At 30.3% G+C, this 14,486-nt stretch overlaps 1 protein-coding gene and 2 long non-coding RNA genes across 3 annotated transcripts; 1 reads left to right on the top strand and 2 right to left on the bottom strand.

Moving 5' to 3' along the window:
- Nucleotides 1–1,237: 1,237 nt before the first annotated feature.
- LOC134280232 (uncharacterized) lies at nucleotides 1,238–2,327 on the bottom strand. The gene is made up of 3 exons (XR_009994868.1): nucleotides 2,134–2,327; nucleotides 1,574–1,759; nucleotides 1,238–1,454 (listed from the first exon to the last, which is right to left on the bottom strand). It is a non-coding gene; the product is annotated as an uncharacterized LOC134280232 (long non-coding RNA).
- Nucleotides 2,328–3,914: 1,587 nt separating this feature from the next.
- LOC134280231 (uncharacterized) lies at nucleotides 3,915–4,740 on the bottom strand. Its single transcript, XR_009994867.1, has 3 exons — nucleotides 4,712–4,740; nucleotides 4,077–4,274; nucleotides 3,915–3,964 (listed from the first exon to the last, which is right to left on the bottom strand). It is a non-coding gene; the product is annotated as an uncharacterized LOC134280231 (long non-coding RNA).
- A 3,780-nt stretch (nucleotides 4,741–8,520) lies between these two features.
- On the top strand, nucleotides 8,521–9,706 carry LOC134280230 (protein obstructor-E-like). Its single transcript, XM_062762644.1, has 3 exons — nucleotides 8,521–8,584; nucleotides 8,827–9,008; nucleotides 9,487–9,706. Exons 1-3 carry the CDS (start codon nucleotides 8,521–8,523, stop codon nucleotides 9,655–9,657), a joined length of 417 nt encoding a protein of 138 aa, XP_062618628.1. The 3' UTR covers nucleotides 9,658–9,706.
- Nucleotides 9,707–14,486: the final 4,780 nt, after the last annotated feature.

The raw sequence follows: 14,486 nt of genomic DNA, 5'->3' as shown, positions 1-14,486 counted from the left end.
TTTGTCTGCAAAAATTTTAATCTTGACCATGAGTTTTGATTTAGTAGAGCTACGAGCGTACGAACGACTTTCATGTTTCACATATGTACTCCTTGTGTCAAGATCTTTCTTTGAATACCACCAACTCTGACTTTTTGACCTTGTCCTTGTAGTTTGACACACATTTTCAAAAAATCCAAACTTTTACTTTGACCATAACTTTTAAATGGCAGATACGAGGACTTTCATATTTCTTATATGTATTCTTTGCGACAGGGTCTTTCATTTGAATACCAACAACCATGAACTTTTGATCTTGACGTTGGAGATTTACGTACTTTTATGTAACTTTAACCTCAGTCAAAACTGTTGAACGGTAAGGGCTACTTTTTTCAAACTTCTCATATGAAACCCATGTGAAAAAAATATTTTAGAAACCAACAACTTTGACATTTTGACCTTGACCCTGGAGTTTGACCTACCTCTAGAAACTTATTCTTGGCCAAAACTTTTGAACAGGTGTTGCTGGTGCTTTTATATTTCACAATTGTATTTTCGTTTTGTTAATTTGTTTTTGAAGAAGAATGTCTGTCTTTTGATAGTGTTGAAAATAAATTATCTGTCTTTGATTGACATGAAAATATATGGTCTGATTAAAAAAAAAAAGATTGCCAGGCCCGAACCTAAGAGTCAAATGATCGTAACAAAAGATTGAAAGTAAAACTTTAAGATCTTTGAGAAAGGGTTAAAGTTGTTGGTACTCAAAAACGGTCTTGTCACGAACGGTATACATGTACACGTAGACTATGAAGTCTATAGATTCAACCGTCCAGTGTTATGACAGTTTATAAAGATTTACAAATAGGGGGTGAAACGTAAAGTTCAGGCTGAAATGGACAAAATTGAATGACCAAGATGAATGTTTCATCATAAAGAATATAAACATACCAAGGTTAAAAGTCCTGGCACAAAATGTTAAAAGACTATATTAAGGTTTAATTTTGGTAAAAGTTTGACAATAAAGAAGAAGTTTACACTAAGCTTATTGTTTAGATTAAAATAAGATGTTGTTTTATTGTGTAGGTGATATACGGTACACTAATTTTTGTCTGCACTCTGCTTTGAGACATTCATTCGTTTGAGACATTCATTCGAATTTAAGAAATTTCAAACCAGTCATTTTAAATGAAATTAAAATCTTCTTCACTCATCATCAGAAAATGGAAAGCATTTTTAGGATTTATTCTAAAACGTACCATATAACATAAGGAACAAAATTATTTTCAATTTTCAAACAATACCCGGACGGACAACGTTTCCAGCGTAGCCATATCCGTCTTCTCTTCCTTGCCCATGGATCAATAAACCGAATCTCGTACCATCTGTTGCTTCGGCAATGGTCTGACATGTGACACATGTGACATAGCATTTCCCAGCTTTTTCCCATTCACCCCAAGAGGACCAAGCACCATTCACTAAAATATATACTCTTCAGCTTATTGTTTTGATTTTATTTTCATTCTAAGCACATACAACATATGAATAAATTTTACATAATGGGTTTACTGTTTAATATCAATAAAAAAACAAATACCCGGACAAAATCCTTTATTGCAAGCACATTTTCTTGTTTCCGTTTTCTATCCATTAAAATCTTTTCCTCCGTACTTTGGAACATTGCAGGAACCTGATCGACTTTCTAATAAGACACCTTTTCCACAGATAACAGAGCACTAATCATGGGAAGCCCAAGTGCTCCAGTTCTCCCAAACACCATTGACTTCAATAAGGTTTATTATGTGTTAAAGATGTGAGACTACATGTAACTTGTTTTGTTCGGCATACAGATATTTACAATAGCACCAACTAACTCAGGACTTTTCTTCCATGCCTCGGATTAACCGACAATGACATGGAATTTTAGATTTAATATTTCTTAGATAATCTTAAGATATGTTTTGTATAAATACATGTAGATAATGTCTTTTAAATGATCCACGATTATGATATTAGTCTTCTAGTACATATGTATGTAATATATCTTTACTATTTTCTTTAGAATGTCATTTTCCTTTTAAAGCTTTGCATAAAAAAATTATTTTGAAAAGACAAACGAACAAAAAATGATATCATTAATTATGAATTTTTCCAAACCTGGACATTTTTTGATGAAAGAGCTATTATGCTTATAATCAGTCTTTGATCCATAACAATGTCTTCCTTCATATTTTGGTGTAGGGTTATTACACTCTCGTGTTCTTTGGTAGGTTTGAACAACTCTTCCACATGTCTTTGTACAGAAGTTGAACATTGACCAGCTGCTCCATTGTTCCCATCGTCCATTAAATGCGCAATATTGGGAAATAAAATACACTTAAATGATATTTTTAGCTCTACTGGTCAGAGACCAGAAGAGCTTATGCGATAGTAATGCGTCCGGCGTCCGTCCGTCTGTCCGTCTGTCTGTCTGTCCGTCTGTCTGTAAACAATTTTTCAAAATGCTACTCCTCCTACAGTTTTGGTCTAATTTCAAAATAACTTGGCACACAAGTAGACTACACTAAGATACATAATTCTGTGTATCGGTTTTTGATTTCGATGAACGGTGTTGCCGTGGTTACTAAAAATAGAAATTTCTGTGAAATTCTTTCAAAATGCTACTCCTCCTACAGTTTTGGTCTGATTTCAGTATAACTTGGCACACAAGTAGAATACACTAAGATACATAATTCTGTGTATCGGTTTTTGATTTCGATGAACGGTGTTGCCGTGGTTACTAAAAATAGAAATTTCTGTGAAATTCTTTCAAAATGCTACTCCTCCTACAGTTTTGGTCTGATTTCAGTATAACTTGGCACACAAGTAGAATACACTAAGATACATAATTCTGTATATCGGTTTTTGATTTCGATGAACGGTGTTGCCGTGGTTACTAAAAATAGAAATTTCTGTGAAATTCTTTCAAAATGCTACTCCTCCTACAGTTTTGGTCCGATTTCAGTATAACTTGGCACACAAGTAGAATACACTAAGATACATAATTCTGTGTATCGGTTTTTGATTTTGATGAACGGTGTTGCCGTGGTTACTAAAAATAGAAATTTCTGTGAAATTCTTTCAAAATGCTACTTCTCCTACAGTTTTGGTCTGATTTCAATATAATTTGGCACACAAGTAGACTACACTAAAATACATAATTCTGTGTATCGGTTTTTGATTTAGATGAACGGTGTTGCCGTGGTTACTAAAAATAGAAATATCTGTAAAATTGTTTCAAAATGCTACTCCTCCTACAGTTTTGGTCTGATTTCAATATAACTTGGCACACAAGTAGACTACACTAAGAACATAAAGAGACTTTATCAACGATCATTATTCTATATATTGCTGTTGTAAAGTTTCAAATCCCAGCTGCTTAAGTACTCTTCTCTTCCTTTGCTATAAGTTCAAACCAGTAGAGCTTCAGTCTCGACAGAGACTTCTGGTTAGATATATAACAATGTCTTCCTTCATATTTTGGTGTAGATTTATTACACTCTCGTGTTCTTTGGCAGGTTTGAACATCTCCTCCACATGTCTTTGTACAGAAGTTGGACATTGACCAGCTGCTCCATTGTTCCCATCGTCCACTAAATGTGCAATATTGGGAAATAAAATACACTTAAATGATAGTTTTAGATATATAATGATTTTATTATGTATTTCTATCGTATTTTTTTTATTTGCTTAATATATTTATGACTGTGCGAAAAATATTTTTGTTTTAAAGTAAACATATTTTGTATTCTGCCATATTCTTGCTTATTTCGAATGGAAGTAAAACATAAAAACCCACTATTTTATTGAATGCTTAACTTTAAAGAAAGTAAATGTCGAATTTTTTAATATCCAGTACATTACGCCCGTATTCCACTCACACCCTTTTCTTATCTTACCTGGACAAGTTATGTCACAGCATTTATACGCCTTAGAGTAGCTAAGGTAGCTGAAAACAGTACATCAAAATATACATTCAATTCATTTATGTCATTTAGATATATATTTCAAAGTGTGTAATTTATTAGAATGTCGAAGTAGCTTATACATAAAATACTAACCTTCCTTTTGCACACTGACTAGACCATAGAAGACCAAAAGAATGGTAACTGGTTCCTTGTCTTGTTTGTGTAGAAGAACAAGGGCGTTTTCCTTTACCGGTCTTGGGGTTATCACAGTAGTTCCGGCATGTACTTTCGACTTGATTTACAATTATGCAAATCATGCAGGTGACAATCAAAGATCTGACCGTCAACATCCTTTACTTAAAAGATTGTTTTTAAAATAGATAAACATTCAATGCTAAGAATTGATGCATCTTTCATAAATCTGTTTTTTTGTGGTTATAGCTTATATATTTTTACCAGAAAGTACAATGAATAGTATGTTTTTGTTTGATTTAATAATAATTATGAGAATAAATTATTTTTTTTTATCTTCAATAAAAACGAAAGCCTTCTGAAAGCTGTAAAGCTGCGTGGTTTAAATGCAATTAAACCTATTCTATATAAATTAAAGATTAAAAACTATGATGTTTATATATTTTTTTTAATTTTCAAATTCATATTTCTTTATTTTACTTCGTGTTTAATCAGGTTTTATTTTTTTGTTTATATATATGTTTTGGTTATATATTATCATTATGTATTAGATTTTGAAATGGAAACTGTTTAAGAAAAATAAGATGTAATTTTACCTTTTTAAAAGACGTTGACAAGCTATTCACACGATAGAAACAACACAGCTCAACCGTGAACAGAGTGATCATCAAGATGGTACAACTTCACATTTGTTCTCATGCAAAACTCTCATTAAGATCACAAGCCGTTGTACAAACATGCAAATCAATATATTGAATTTAAAGAAAATAAAAAATATCTGCTTACGCATATTACATGTACATAAACTCGTCAGTTTTACATGGTTTGTTCTTTGAGTCTCTCATCAAGATTGATCAAAAAAGAGATATTATTTTTAAAATCACATTATCAACTATTTTCCATTCTTTAATATATATATATATATATATATATATATATATATATATATATATATATATATATATATATATATATATATATATATATATATATATATATATATATATATATATATATATATACAAGAGCTTCATTTAAAATTAATTCTTGGGAATTTTGAAAACAATTGTGTACAATATACAAGATTTCTAATTCAAGTAGATAATGAGAGAGAGAGAGAGAGAGGGGGGGGGGTAATTGGTCAAAAGGGCAATATGTACCACGTATATAAAAAAATAAAAACATCGATTTCTTCGCTTAATTCAAAACATTTTAAATTCAAAGATGCATTTAAAAGCCAAATAATAAAAGATTATTAGCTTTTAAAGATAGCTACATGTAAGCTTGTCACCTGGACTATTTAAGTTTTACCAAAATAAAATCAACAATAATTGAGCTCAGCTTTAGATACAGAAAATTCCAATATAGTTTGTACTTTTCATACTTTACAAGGATATATATTAATATTTACTAATTATATTTTCTTTTAAAAATTACATATAAAAAATACTTTTTTAATGAGAAAGCTGTCATCATCGACTTATAACATGAACAAAGCCAAAAAGAAATCGTTCAGTTCTATTTGCAATATTGGCTATAGTACATGTATAATTGTTGAAGCTTGTGTCGTTTTCAAGAAAGCGTAATTGTTTATATACAATTACTGATATGCGATTACTTTTTATGCAACTTTCAAAACTAACAAAAACAGATGTTCATATAGAGTTTAACACAATAAAAATTCTTATTATCGAAGAGTTTCCGGCCAGTTAATAATTATTCTTTGTTTCAGTCTAATTGATCATAAAAGTTTAACATTTTTATCAAACAAATTATGAAAAAAAATGCAGATAAAATTGCTTTTCATTTTAATTAATATTAAATTGATACAAAAATGAATAAAATCGGCATATATAAGAGGTGAGTTCTTTTCTTTAAACTTTAAGACATATACGAGAGTTGATCCAAAGTAATGTCACAACTTTGAAAAATTGCTATAAATCGACGTAGAGCAACAAAATTACACATGATGAAAGCTTTATTTATTTCAAATTAGACCTGAAAAAATAAATGGAATATGGTTTATAAGTTCCTAGATATCGGATTTTAAACAACGTGCGTTTATGGTAGTCGCCGCACCTAAATATAACGTCATATGACGGAAAACCGTCATGCTTTTAAGCGTTTCCCCTTCGTTTCATTTAAAAAAAATATTTCTGATTCGCAAACACTTTCACTAATTCCACTTTCTTTAAGAATTCTTGGTACCATTATACACTTACTCTTTTCATATTTTACCCCTCTGACAAAATTATTTAAACAGTAGCATAAGACAAGCTTAAATATTCACATGCCACTCTATACGTCTGTCCTTTTTGACGATGTCACACACCATTGAACGTTTTCGGCCCATCTCCCATCTTTCGATCTTTTTGTCCTCTGTTGATCATTCAGTGACCAATCACCCGCCCAAAATTGCTGAAACCATCTATAAAAATGTCTCTTATTTACATTCTTCATTCTTTAAGTCTGATTAATACCGAAACTGTCGCTTGTGATGATTCCCATATTTTGAAGCAGAAATGCATTACAACTCGTCTAGCCTTTTTTTTTTTCACCATTTTGACAATCCCTTTTTGTTCAATTCAAAAGAGTAAAATAACAATTTTTATGATCACAGTACCAATGCCGTCATTTAATTTTCAATTGAAGACTAGAAGATGACGAGAATTGTGTCTTTTAAAAAATTGGGAGATTAGGTGTTGTTTTTTTTTAGAATCTTTTTAATTTGCTTATCTTTTTCATTCTAAGAAAAAAATAACACTTAAAACCGTGACCTTCTGTTGTGACGCGGCGACATCCCCTATGCTCTATGTTTTAAACGTGTATAAAATAAATTCAAATAAACATTACTGAATTAAAATTTCAACTTTATTTAGATTTATATTTGTGCATCTTTTGGTATATTGTATTAATTTTGATAATATGACGCCAAATATAAAAGATTTGGACACTGTGACATTACTTTTGGATCAACCCGTGGAATGATATATTAATTAAGTGCCTTTACTCGGCACTTACGATCTTTTTCATATTTTTAAAATAAATATAAACATTGATTTTGTTTAGCTCGATCATAGTTCGTGTCTTTTTTTACATTGTAAGGTGAAGAGGAACATGAACACGAACATACTGTCCAGAGGATTATATTTCAGATTTTTGTTTTAGGTCCTGCAGAGTTTCCGTGTACTAAAAAATTGTAGTTTATATTTTCTAGCTAGAAATACAAAATGTGGAGATCACTTGAACTATCAAGGAATGCAAGACTTGGCACTTTTATACATGTAATCAGGAATATTACTTTCACTAACTGTGTCAATTTCTTTGTTGGTGTCCCATTTTTCGATGGTACGCTGTACATTTTTACAGTTGTACTTGATACCTGTACTGCCACCGGGCAGTGAGGAGTCTCGCTATTTCTAACATCTACTGCAAAACGGGTCTTTGGTCCAAACTATTTCATCAGAAGGACTTGTCTACATGTCACAGAGTGGAATAAAACATGCCAAGTAACGATCTCCTCCCCAATTTACGACTTTATTGCAAACCTCAAGCCGTTGCACTGAGTGAAGATAGGGGACAATTAATTTAGCTCATTTTAATTCGTTATTAGGGACAAAAATATCAAGAACTAAAATATTACAGAGAACTGCACCTGATATTTTATTTACGATACTCAAAAAAGTTTTTAAATAGATGCAAAATGTTTAATGGAATAGCATAATAATTGATTTAACAAGAAAAATAGCATACTTTAATACATTTTTTCATGCTTTAAAAGTAAGTGGATTATTTTACTGGAAAGTCATTTTTATACTGAAATTTCTTCATCACAATTGATGCTACCTCTGCTGTGTTCAGAGGTCGGTGCTCGTCCTGCTCTTTATTTGTGTATTGTTGGACTTCTGTGTAAAACTGATCGCAATTCAAACATTCTGGAAAGAAAGAAGTACATAAAAACAATGACGATTTCATATTTGATAATAATATTCTAGCTTGTGTCATATAAAAACGTATGCAAGATTGATGATAAGTTTCCAACTGTCAAAATCATGGCACATTTGAATGAGTAATTCTCAACCATCTATGTTGATTTGAACTCATAATAAAGCCTTACATGTATGTTTATTATGACCAACACTAAACATTGCATAAGCTTTTGTAGTGCATTTGTTTACATTAGATATTAAACATATGTTTCTTCCTACTAAGTGGGCAGAAGTTTTATTATATATTTATTCAAAGAGAGAAAACATGCACTTGCCTTGACATCTTTAATGATTTATATGCATTCAAGTGATTTTCCTTTGCTATTAAATATACAGATGTTACATTGTTGTAATTCAATTAAATTGAATAAATAAAAGTTGCCAGGCAGTGTGCAATAGTTCATTCTGTTATGAACATGTTAGCCTTTGTGTTACTGATTCTAAGCCTATTTAGCAACCTTACTTATGGAAAAAGTAAAAGTAAGTCAAAATACCTTATATACTATACTATTTGAAAATATGATTTTCTGATATTCGCAGTCACCTATGATTTTAATTTCTTGAGGCAATAGCATGTGCTTGTTGCGAAAACATACAAAACACTTTTTTTCTTTTAATCTTCTGTAATTGAGCCACAAAACAAGGAAGACTTAATGTTTTATATAATACGTTTATCCTATTACTGCAAGTCTGCTACTGACCATTTTCATTGTCTATTTTAGGTTGTGTCCATGGATCTTTAAGTCCTCATCCTACTGACTGCACAATGTATCAGGCTTGTGTACATGGATATCAAATGAATATGACTTGTCCTTACGGAACTGCATGGCACCAAAAGAATTCCACATGTGCAGATGCCGCGGAAGTGAGATGTAAATTACAAGATGATAAGGGTGATGAATATGTTATATTTTATGTATTTCATGTTTATTTCTATGTGGACGTAACATGTAAGGAGGTTTGGATATTCAAATACAATAATGATTTCAAAAATTATATTCTAAAAATCTTAAATCAAAGACTACTTTTCATTGAATTTTGTGTAGATCTACCAGAAAGACAAACATTGAATTGAAGCGGTTGTAAAATCCTAGAGTACCATATTTTTTTCCTACTGTTTTAAATATTTGCTTCAATAAGTTTATGCAATAGATTCTATGTTATGCTTTTTTTTTAACTAGCGTGAGTAGAAAAAATTATCAAAACGCCCAAAAAATCTAAATATCAGAATTTCTAATGCCTCAGATTTACAGTTTTATAGCTTTGCAAGAATATTGGTGCAGAAAATTATAATAAATTCCAAGTCAAATCAATTCAATTCAATTCATGACCTTCCTAATAAATAAATAGTTATTACTATTGATATTTTCATAGATTCAAAGGCGTTTTCTTGTCCAAGTACCTTTGGAGAGTTTCCAGACCCAAAGAACTGTACCAAGTACTACATATGTTCTTATGGAACGGCAACATCGATGGTATGTCAGAAAAATACAGGATGGGACCCGAAGTTAAAATTGTGCAATCATTTGTCTAATCTGTCAAAATGTCCTTAATTCTGTCATAATCGCTCATGAAATAAAGAGAAATGTATGCTAAACTATATTTTTCTGAATACTTTTTATATGGTTTATATGGTATAGTATATTTCTACTCAGAATGTTAACCAAAATATAATTATTATCATAAGATATCAATGTAACGTTATTAATACTACTACCTCTATTTTACGCTATTTTAAAGAATTGGCAAGTGCAAAGTATACCTTTTTGAGTAGCGATATTATTTCATTCGTTGATTTTACTTTGACGAAATGATTGTATAAGCTTCTCAACAAATAGGTCAATACTGTAACATAACTTCTTTTAAATAAACCTTGAAACATATAAAAGTATATTAACTGTTCTTTAGTCTAAAATATTCCATATAATGGATTTTTTGTTCAGTTTTCTTTCCTTTATTGTAAATTACTCCAAGTTCTTGTATATAGTATTTTCTTCACTTAATTTTCTTTCAATATATAATTTTATACTTCACAGATTTAAAAAAAAAGATATACGGAAGACGAATTAGAAATTCATGAACAACTCCGTTTTCTATCATTTACCCAAATAAGTTATTCACGTTAGGGTTTTATTATTTATAAATAAGAAAAAGAGAACATAGAAAATTTATTAGAAAAATGGCTTTTAGTAAACATACTTGAAACATTAGAAACAAGCTGGTTTTGTGTTATCGTGTTAAAGCATGATAAACGTAAGCATATTATGTAGCTTATAATGAGAGATTGTTCAAAGGAAAAATGTCCTTTTCTGTGATGAATTGTATATCTGTTCCGTAATTCTGGAAGCTTGGGGAATCTAGAACCTTAGCGCTGGCACTAAGACACTCTACTTTGATATGTGATGGGATAATAAGAAATGAAATAAAATTAAGAAAGAATTAAGAAATTTCAGTAAGCGATTTAATTTTTTGAAAATTAAAATCATACAAATAACTATGTTAAAGTACATTTATATTGTGATATAGACAACTCATTCCAAAAATTAAAGCAGTGTGTCCTTTTTTTGAAATATCAACCAATAATGCATTATTATTTTAAAATAAATTTCAAAGATTATCTATTTACATATATACTAACTGATATTCATATTGAATATATTGTGCATATGTACATAATTTATTATTTATATATTAAATAATCTTACCAAAACACCGTTGGTAAATACGCCTATTTTTCTAGTGCTGAAATCAGTAAATATGTGTACTCCCTAAACAGAATAGGAATTTAATATATATATTTCCTAAACTTCAGGAAATGCATGAAATTTCTAATTGGACACATTTATTCTAACATAAGTCTTTCTTTTCTGTATTTTCTAATTGTCATTTACATACAAAAACGATGCAACACAATGTAGCTACATGTATGATGTTTTTCCAATTTATTTTTAGAATTATAGATGTATAATTGAAAAATCAACATGAGAAAAATTTTTGAATATGCAAAACAAATTTTTTAAAAATGTAATTATATTAGTGTAAATATAAAGAAATCAGACAATTTGAATTTTTACTCTTTATTGAAAAAATGAAATTCTAACGTATAAAAGTTGATAAAATACCTCTCTTTTTCAAAAAATAATCAATTTAAATAGCAAGCCTATTTAAAAAAAATCTAGTCCTGTGAAGGCTTTAACCTAAGAATGAGCATTGTTACAAAAATAGAAATCTTGTTCTTGAAGATGTATGCACCCCCGAACAATTTTAAAATTTAAAGCCAATTTCCCCAAATATTTTAAAAGCAATTTTACAGTCATAATGAAAATAAGTTTACGGTGAAATCTTGCGACATATTGAGAAAATATGGCAGTTTTGTTTGGGAAGTGAATCGTGCATGGTAGCAGCAGTATGGTTTACAATATGACGCTTAAAGGTACGTTTACAAAGTTACATCTGATGTTTACTAACGTATGTTATTCTGTATTTTTTTTTTTAAAAATCTTGTTTTAAAGAAATAAACACACAAACGGGCAAGCATTGTAAAAGACAAAGATAGCAAAAAGTAGTCCATCTTCATTTTTAATATATATTTGCTTTATCGTTTTTACTTTCCAAATTTTACTGGTGCTGTCACTTATTATTCTTCACATATTGAATTCCAAGGTTAGGCAACTTTATGATATTTATGAGGTTGAAGATATTGATTGAGTTTCTGATTGACAATATCTATGTAAATACATGTATGTGGAAACGAGATCCTGAAAAAATCTGCCGCATAGGTTCCAATAATGCCCAGTTTGAGGTAGAACTATTCTTGTTTATTTGAAGAAAAATCAAAATTTATTCAAAGCTTTATGCAAGAGAGAAGAAAATATTTATTGTTGCCCTCAATTAGACGTTTTGATGTCATGACGACATTTTATCAATTAAGTTATTTTTGCGGATGTGACCGGTCAGCAGGTGATGCTAACTCTTACATGACACCTTATCCAAACTCAGGTCTTTCAGAAGTCCATGTACATGTATGCTCTGATATGTATTGTTTTATCTCCATATACTGTGAACCAACTTTAATTCGCATGCGAGAAATTTTCGCAAGTTTTGCGAGAGCCTCATCATCGCGAATATTTCTCTTCGTGAGCCGATCATTAAAGTCTCTTTTTCTATTAACAACAGAATATAAAAGGGCTTTGTCGCGAAATTTAGTCGTCACGAACTAGTTTACTCTCATAAAATCGTGAAATAAACTCGTTGCAAATAAAAGTTGGTTTACAGTATTTCATTATATTCACAAACACAAACATACTGTTTCTGCTATGAAAAAGGGACACTGCCCATAACGTTTGCCTGTTATCCCTCAACACCCCACCCCCAGATGCTATGCACCTGATCTTTTTTTTAAATGGACCACACCCTCAGAATGACATCACCGTAGACTTTTGGTGAAAATTAGTTTTGCAATATCTTTTATTTCCTTTACCTTAATTGAACTTTCACATTCTGTAGTACATTGTAATACTGGATGCTTGTTTCCCTTGAGAATTTTTCTTTGGTATGATGACATTGTCATTAGCGGTGTTGTTCCGGCTGCACGAGAATGCTCCACTAAGCGGTGCTCTTGTTTACTGTACTTAATATGTATGCAACGTCATAAGCGAGATTTTAAAATTTAAAAATATTCATAGTGGTACTTTTCTTTTTTGTCTCTATTATTTTATTAAGACATACATGTAATGTCAAACTCAGGAAAGTAAATAATTAAAGGTACTTGGATACAGATTTGAAGTCAATATTTTCTCTATAATATTACGACTTATATATTTTAATAGCATTTCACACAAAAATTAATTAAAAATATTATTTCATTTCAAAGTTATTAAAACTTTAAATTTTTTGGCGGGTTTGATTAACACATCCTTGCACTTTCACAAATTTTAACCTGAGTCTTAATCCTTAGGGAAAGTGGCAATCTTGTTGTGTATTAATGAGAAATATCAAAACTTTTATCCAGAAAAATGATTTTATTCAAAGTAAAAATGTTAGAAAGCAATTAAAACTCCTTCACAAGTATCGTCATTCCGAACTAAGAGTTGCGTACAGAGTTTAGCAAATCGAGCACACTCGTGTTATGTACACAGTTTTTGTAAAGAGGGCACGAGTTCTGTTATTGTTGGTGTTTATAATTCTACGGGTGCGTTCAAACGTCACAGTCTGCTTACCACAACTGCACGGGCTGACAATATATTGCGTGTTTGTTTTGCTTTCGAACATGTCTACTCTGAATTTTCTGGATTATAGTATTAATATTTTTCATTTATACTCAACAAGATTGCCACTTTTTCCTAAAGATTAAGAATAAAATTAAATTTGTGAAAGTGCAAGGATGTGTCAATCAAAGCCGCCAAAAAAATGAAATTTTAATATCTTTTATATGAAATAAGATTTTTAATTAATTTTTGTGAGAAATGCTATTAAAATATATAAGCCGTAATATTATAGAGAAAATAATAACTTCAAATCTGTGTCCAAGTACCTTTTAGGCAGTAACTAATAAGTAAAATTTTCAAATAGCTCCATTCTGTAATGCTTGAAATATCGCTTTTATTGGTCTCTTTATCATGGGAATATAAAACGGATGCAAACTTTAAGAAAGCAAATTTACACGAAACTTCTTTTGTTTTCATATTTCTTGTCTCAACTATAATAACCGTTAAAGATGCTGTTTGTTTTTTTTTTGCAAGGAAACAAATAATAAAATATAAATACAGTGAAAACTGTCTAATCCGACACCTGAATAATCCGACACACTGTGAATTCCGACGTTAAATTTCTTTCCCATTATATTATTTTCCTTGTTTTTAACACTGTGCAATCCGACATCTCGTCTATTCCGACAAAAAATTTGTCTCCCAGTGCATGTCGGATAAGGCAGGTTTCACTGTAATTCGAAGTATAAAAATCAATCACTAAAACTACACTCCATTTTCTACATTACTCAGCAAACATTTCAAGAAAATCCGGAAGGGGGGGAGATCAATTGATTACTATTTAAATAAAAATCTTAATTTAAGTGAAATGCTGCAAAAATTACACATAAGATAATCTGAATTTAACATAGTTTGTGAAATTGTACTCTAATCTGTAATAATTATCTTGATTTTTTAAATGAAAGAAAGATTTGACAATACATTTCGAATTATTCCATCTTGTGACGAATTATTGAATAAATAATTTACATGTAGTATGTAAAACCAATAATATTATATTATTGGCATCATGCCTTCAATTTTTTGTCTTTCATTTTTATCATTGGTAAGTATAAATCTTATAAATTTTTACATATGTTTATTTTTCCTAAGCTATGTTGTCAATAACTTATGTT

The sequence above is a fragment of the Saccostrea cucullata genome, unplaced genomic scaffold (assembly GCF_032062105.1).
Source record: "Saccostrea cucullata isolate Sc308-1 unplaced genomic scaffold, CSIRO_AGI_Scuc_v1 ctg6239, whole genome shotgun sequence".
NCBI lineage: Eukaryota > Metazoa > Mollusca > Bivalvia > Ostreida > Ostreidae > Saccostrea > Saccostrea cuccullata.
The sequence above is the reverse complement of the archived record's forward strand: the minus strand, read 5'-3'. Positions and strand labels throughout refer to the sequence as shown.

Coding starts and splice junctions, on each gene's coding strand:
- LOC134280230 (XM_062762644.1), top strand. CDS start 8,521: ATGTTAGCCTTTGTGTTACTGATTCTAAGCCTATTTAGCAACCTTACT. Junction 8,585..8,826: donor TACTTATGGAAAAAGTAAAA/GTAAGTCAAAAT, acceptor TGTCTATTTTAG/GTTGTGTCCATGGATCTTTA. Junction 9,009..9,486: donor ATGATAAGGGTGATGAATAT/GTTATATTTTAT, acceptor ATAGATTCAAAG/GCGTTTTCTTGTCCAAGTAC.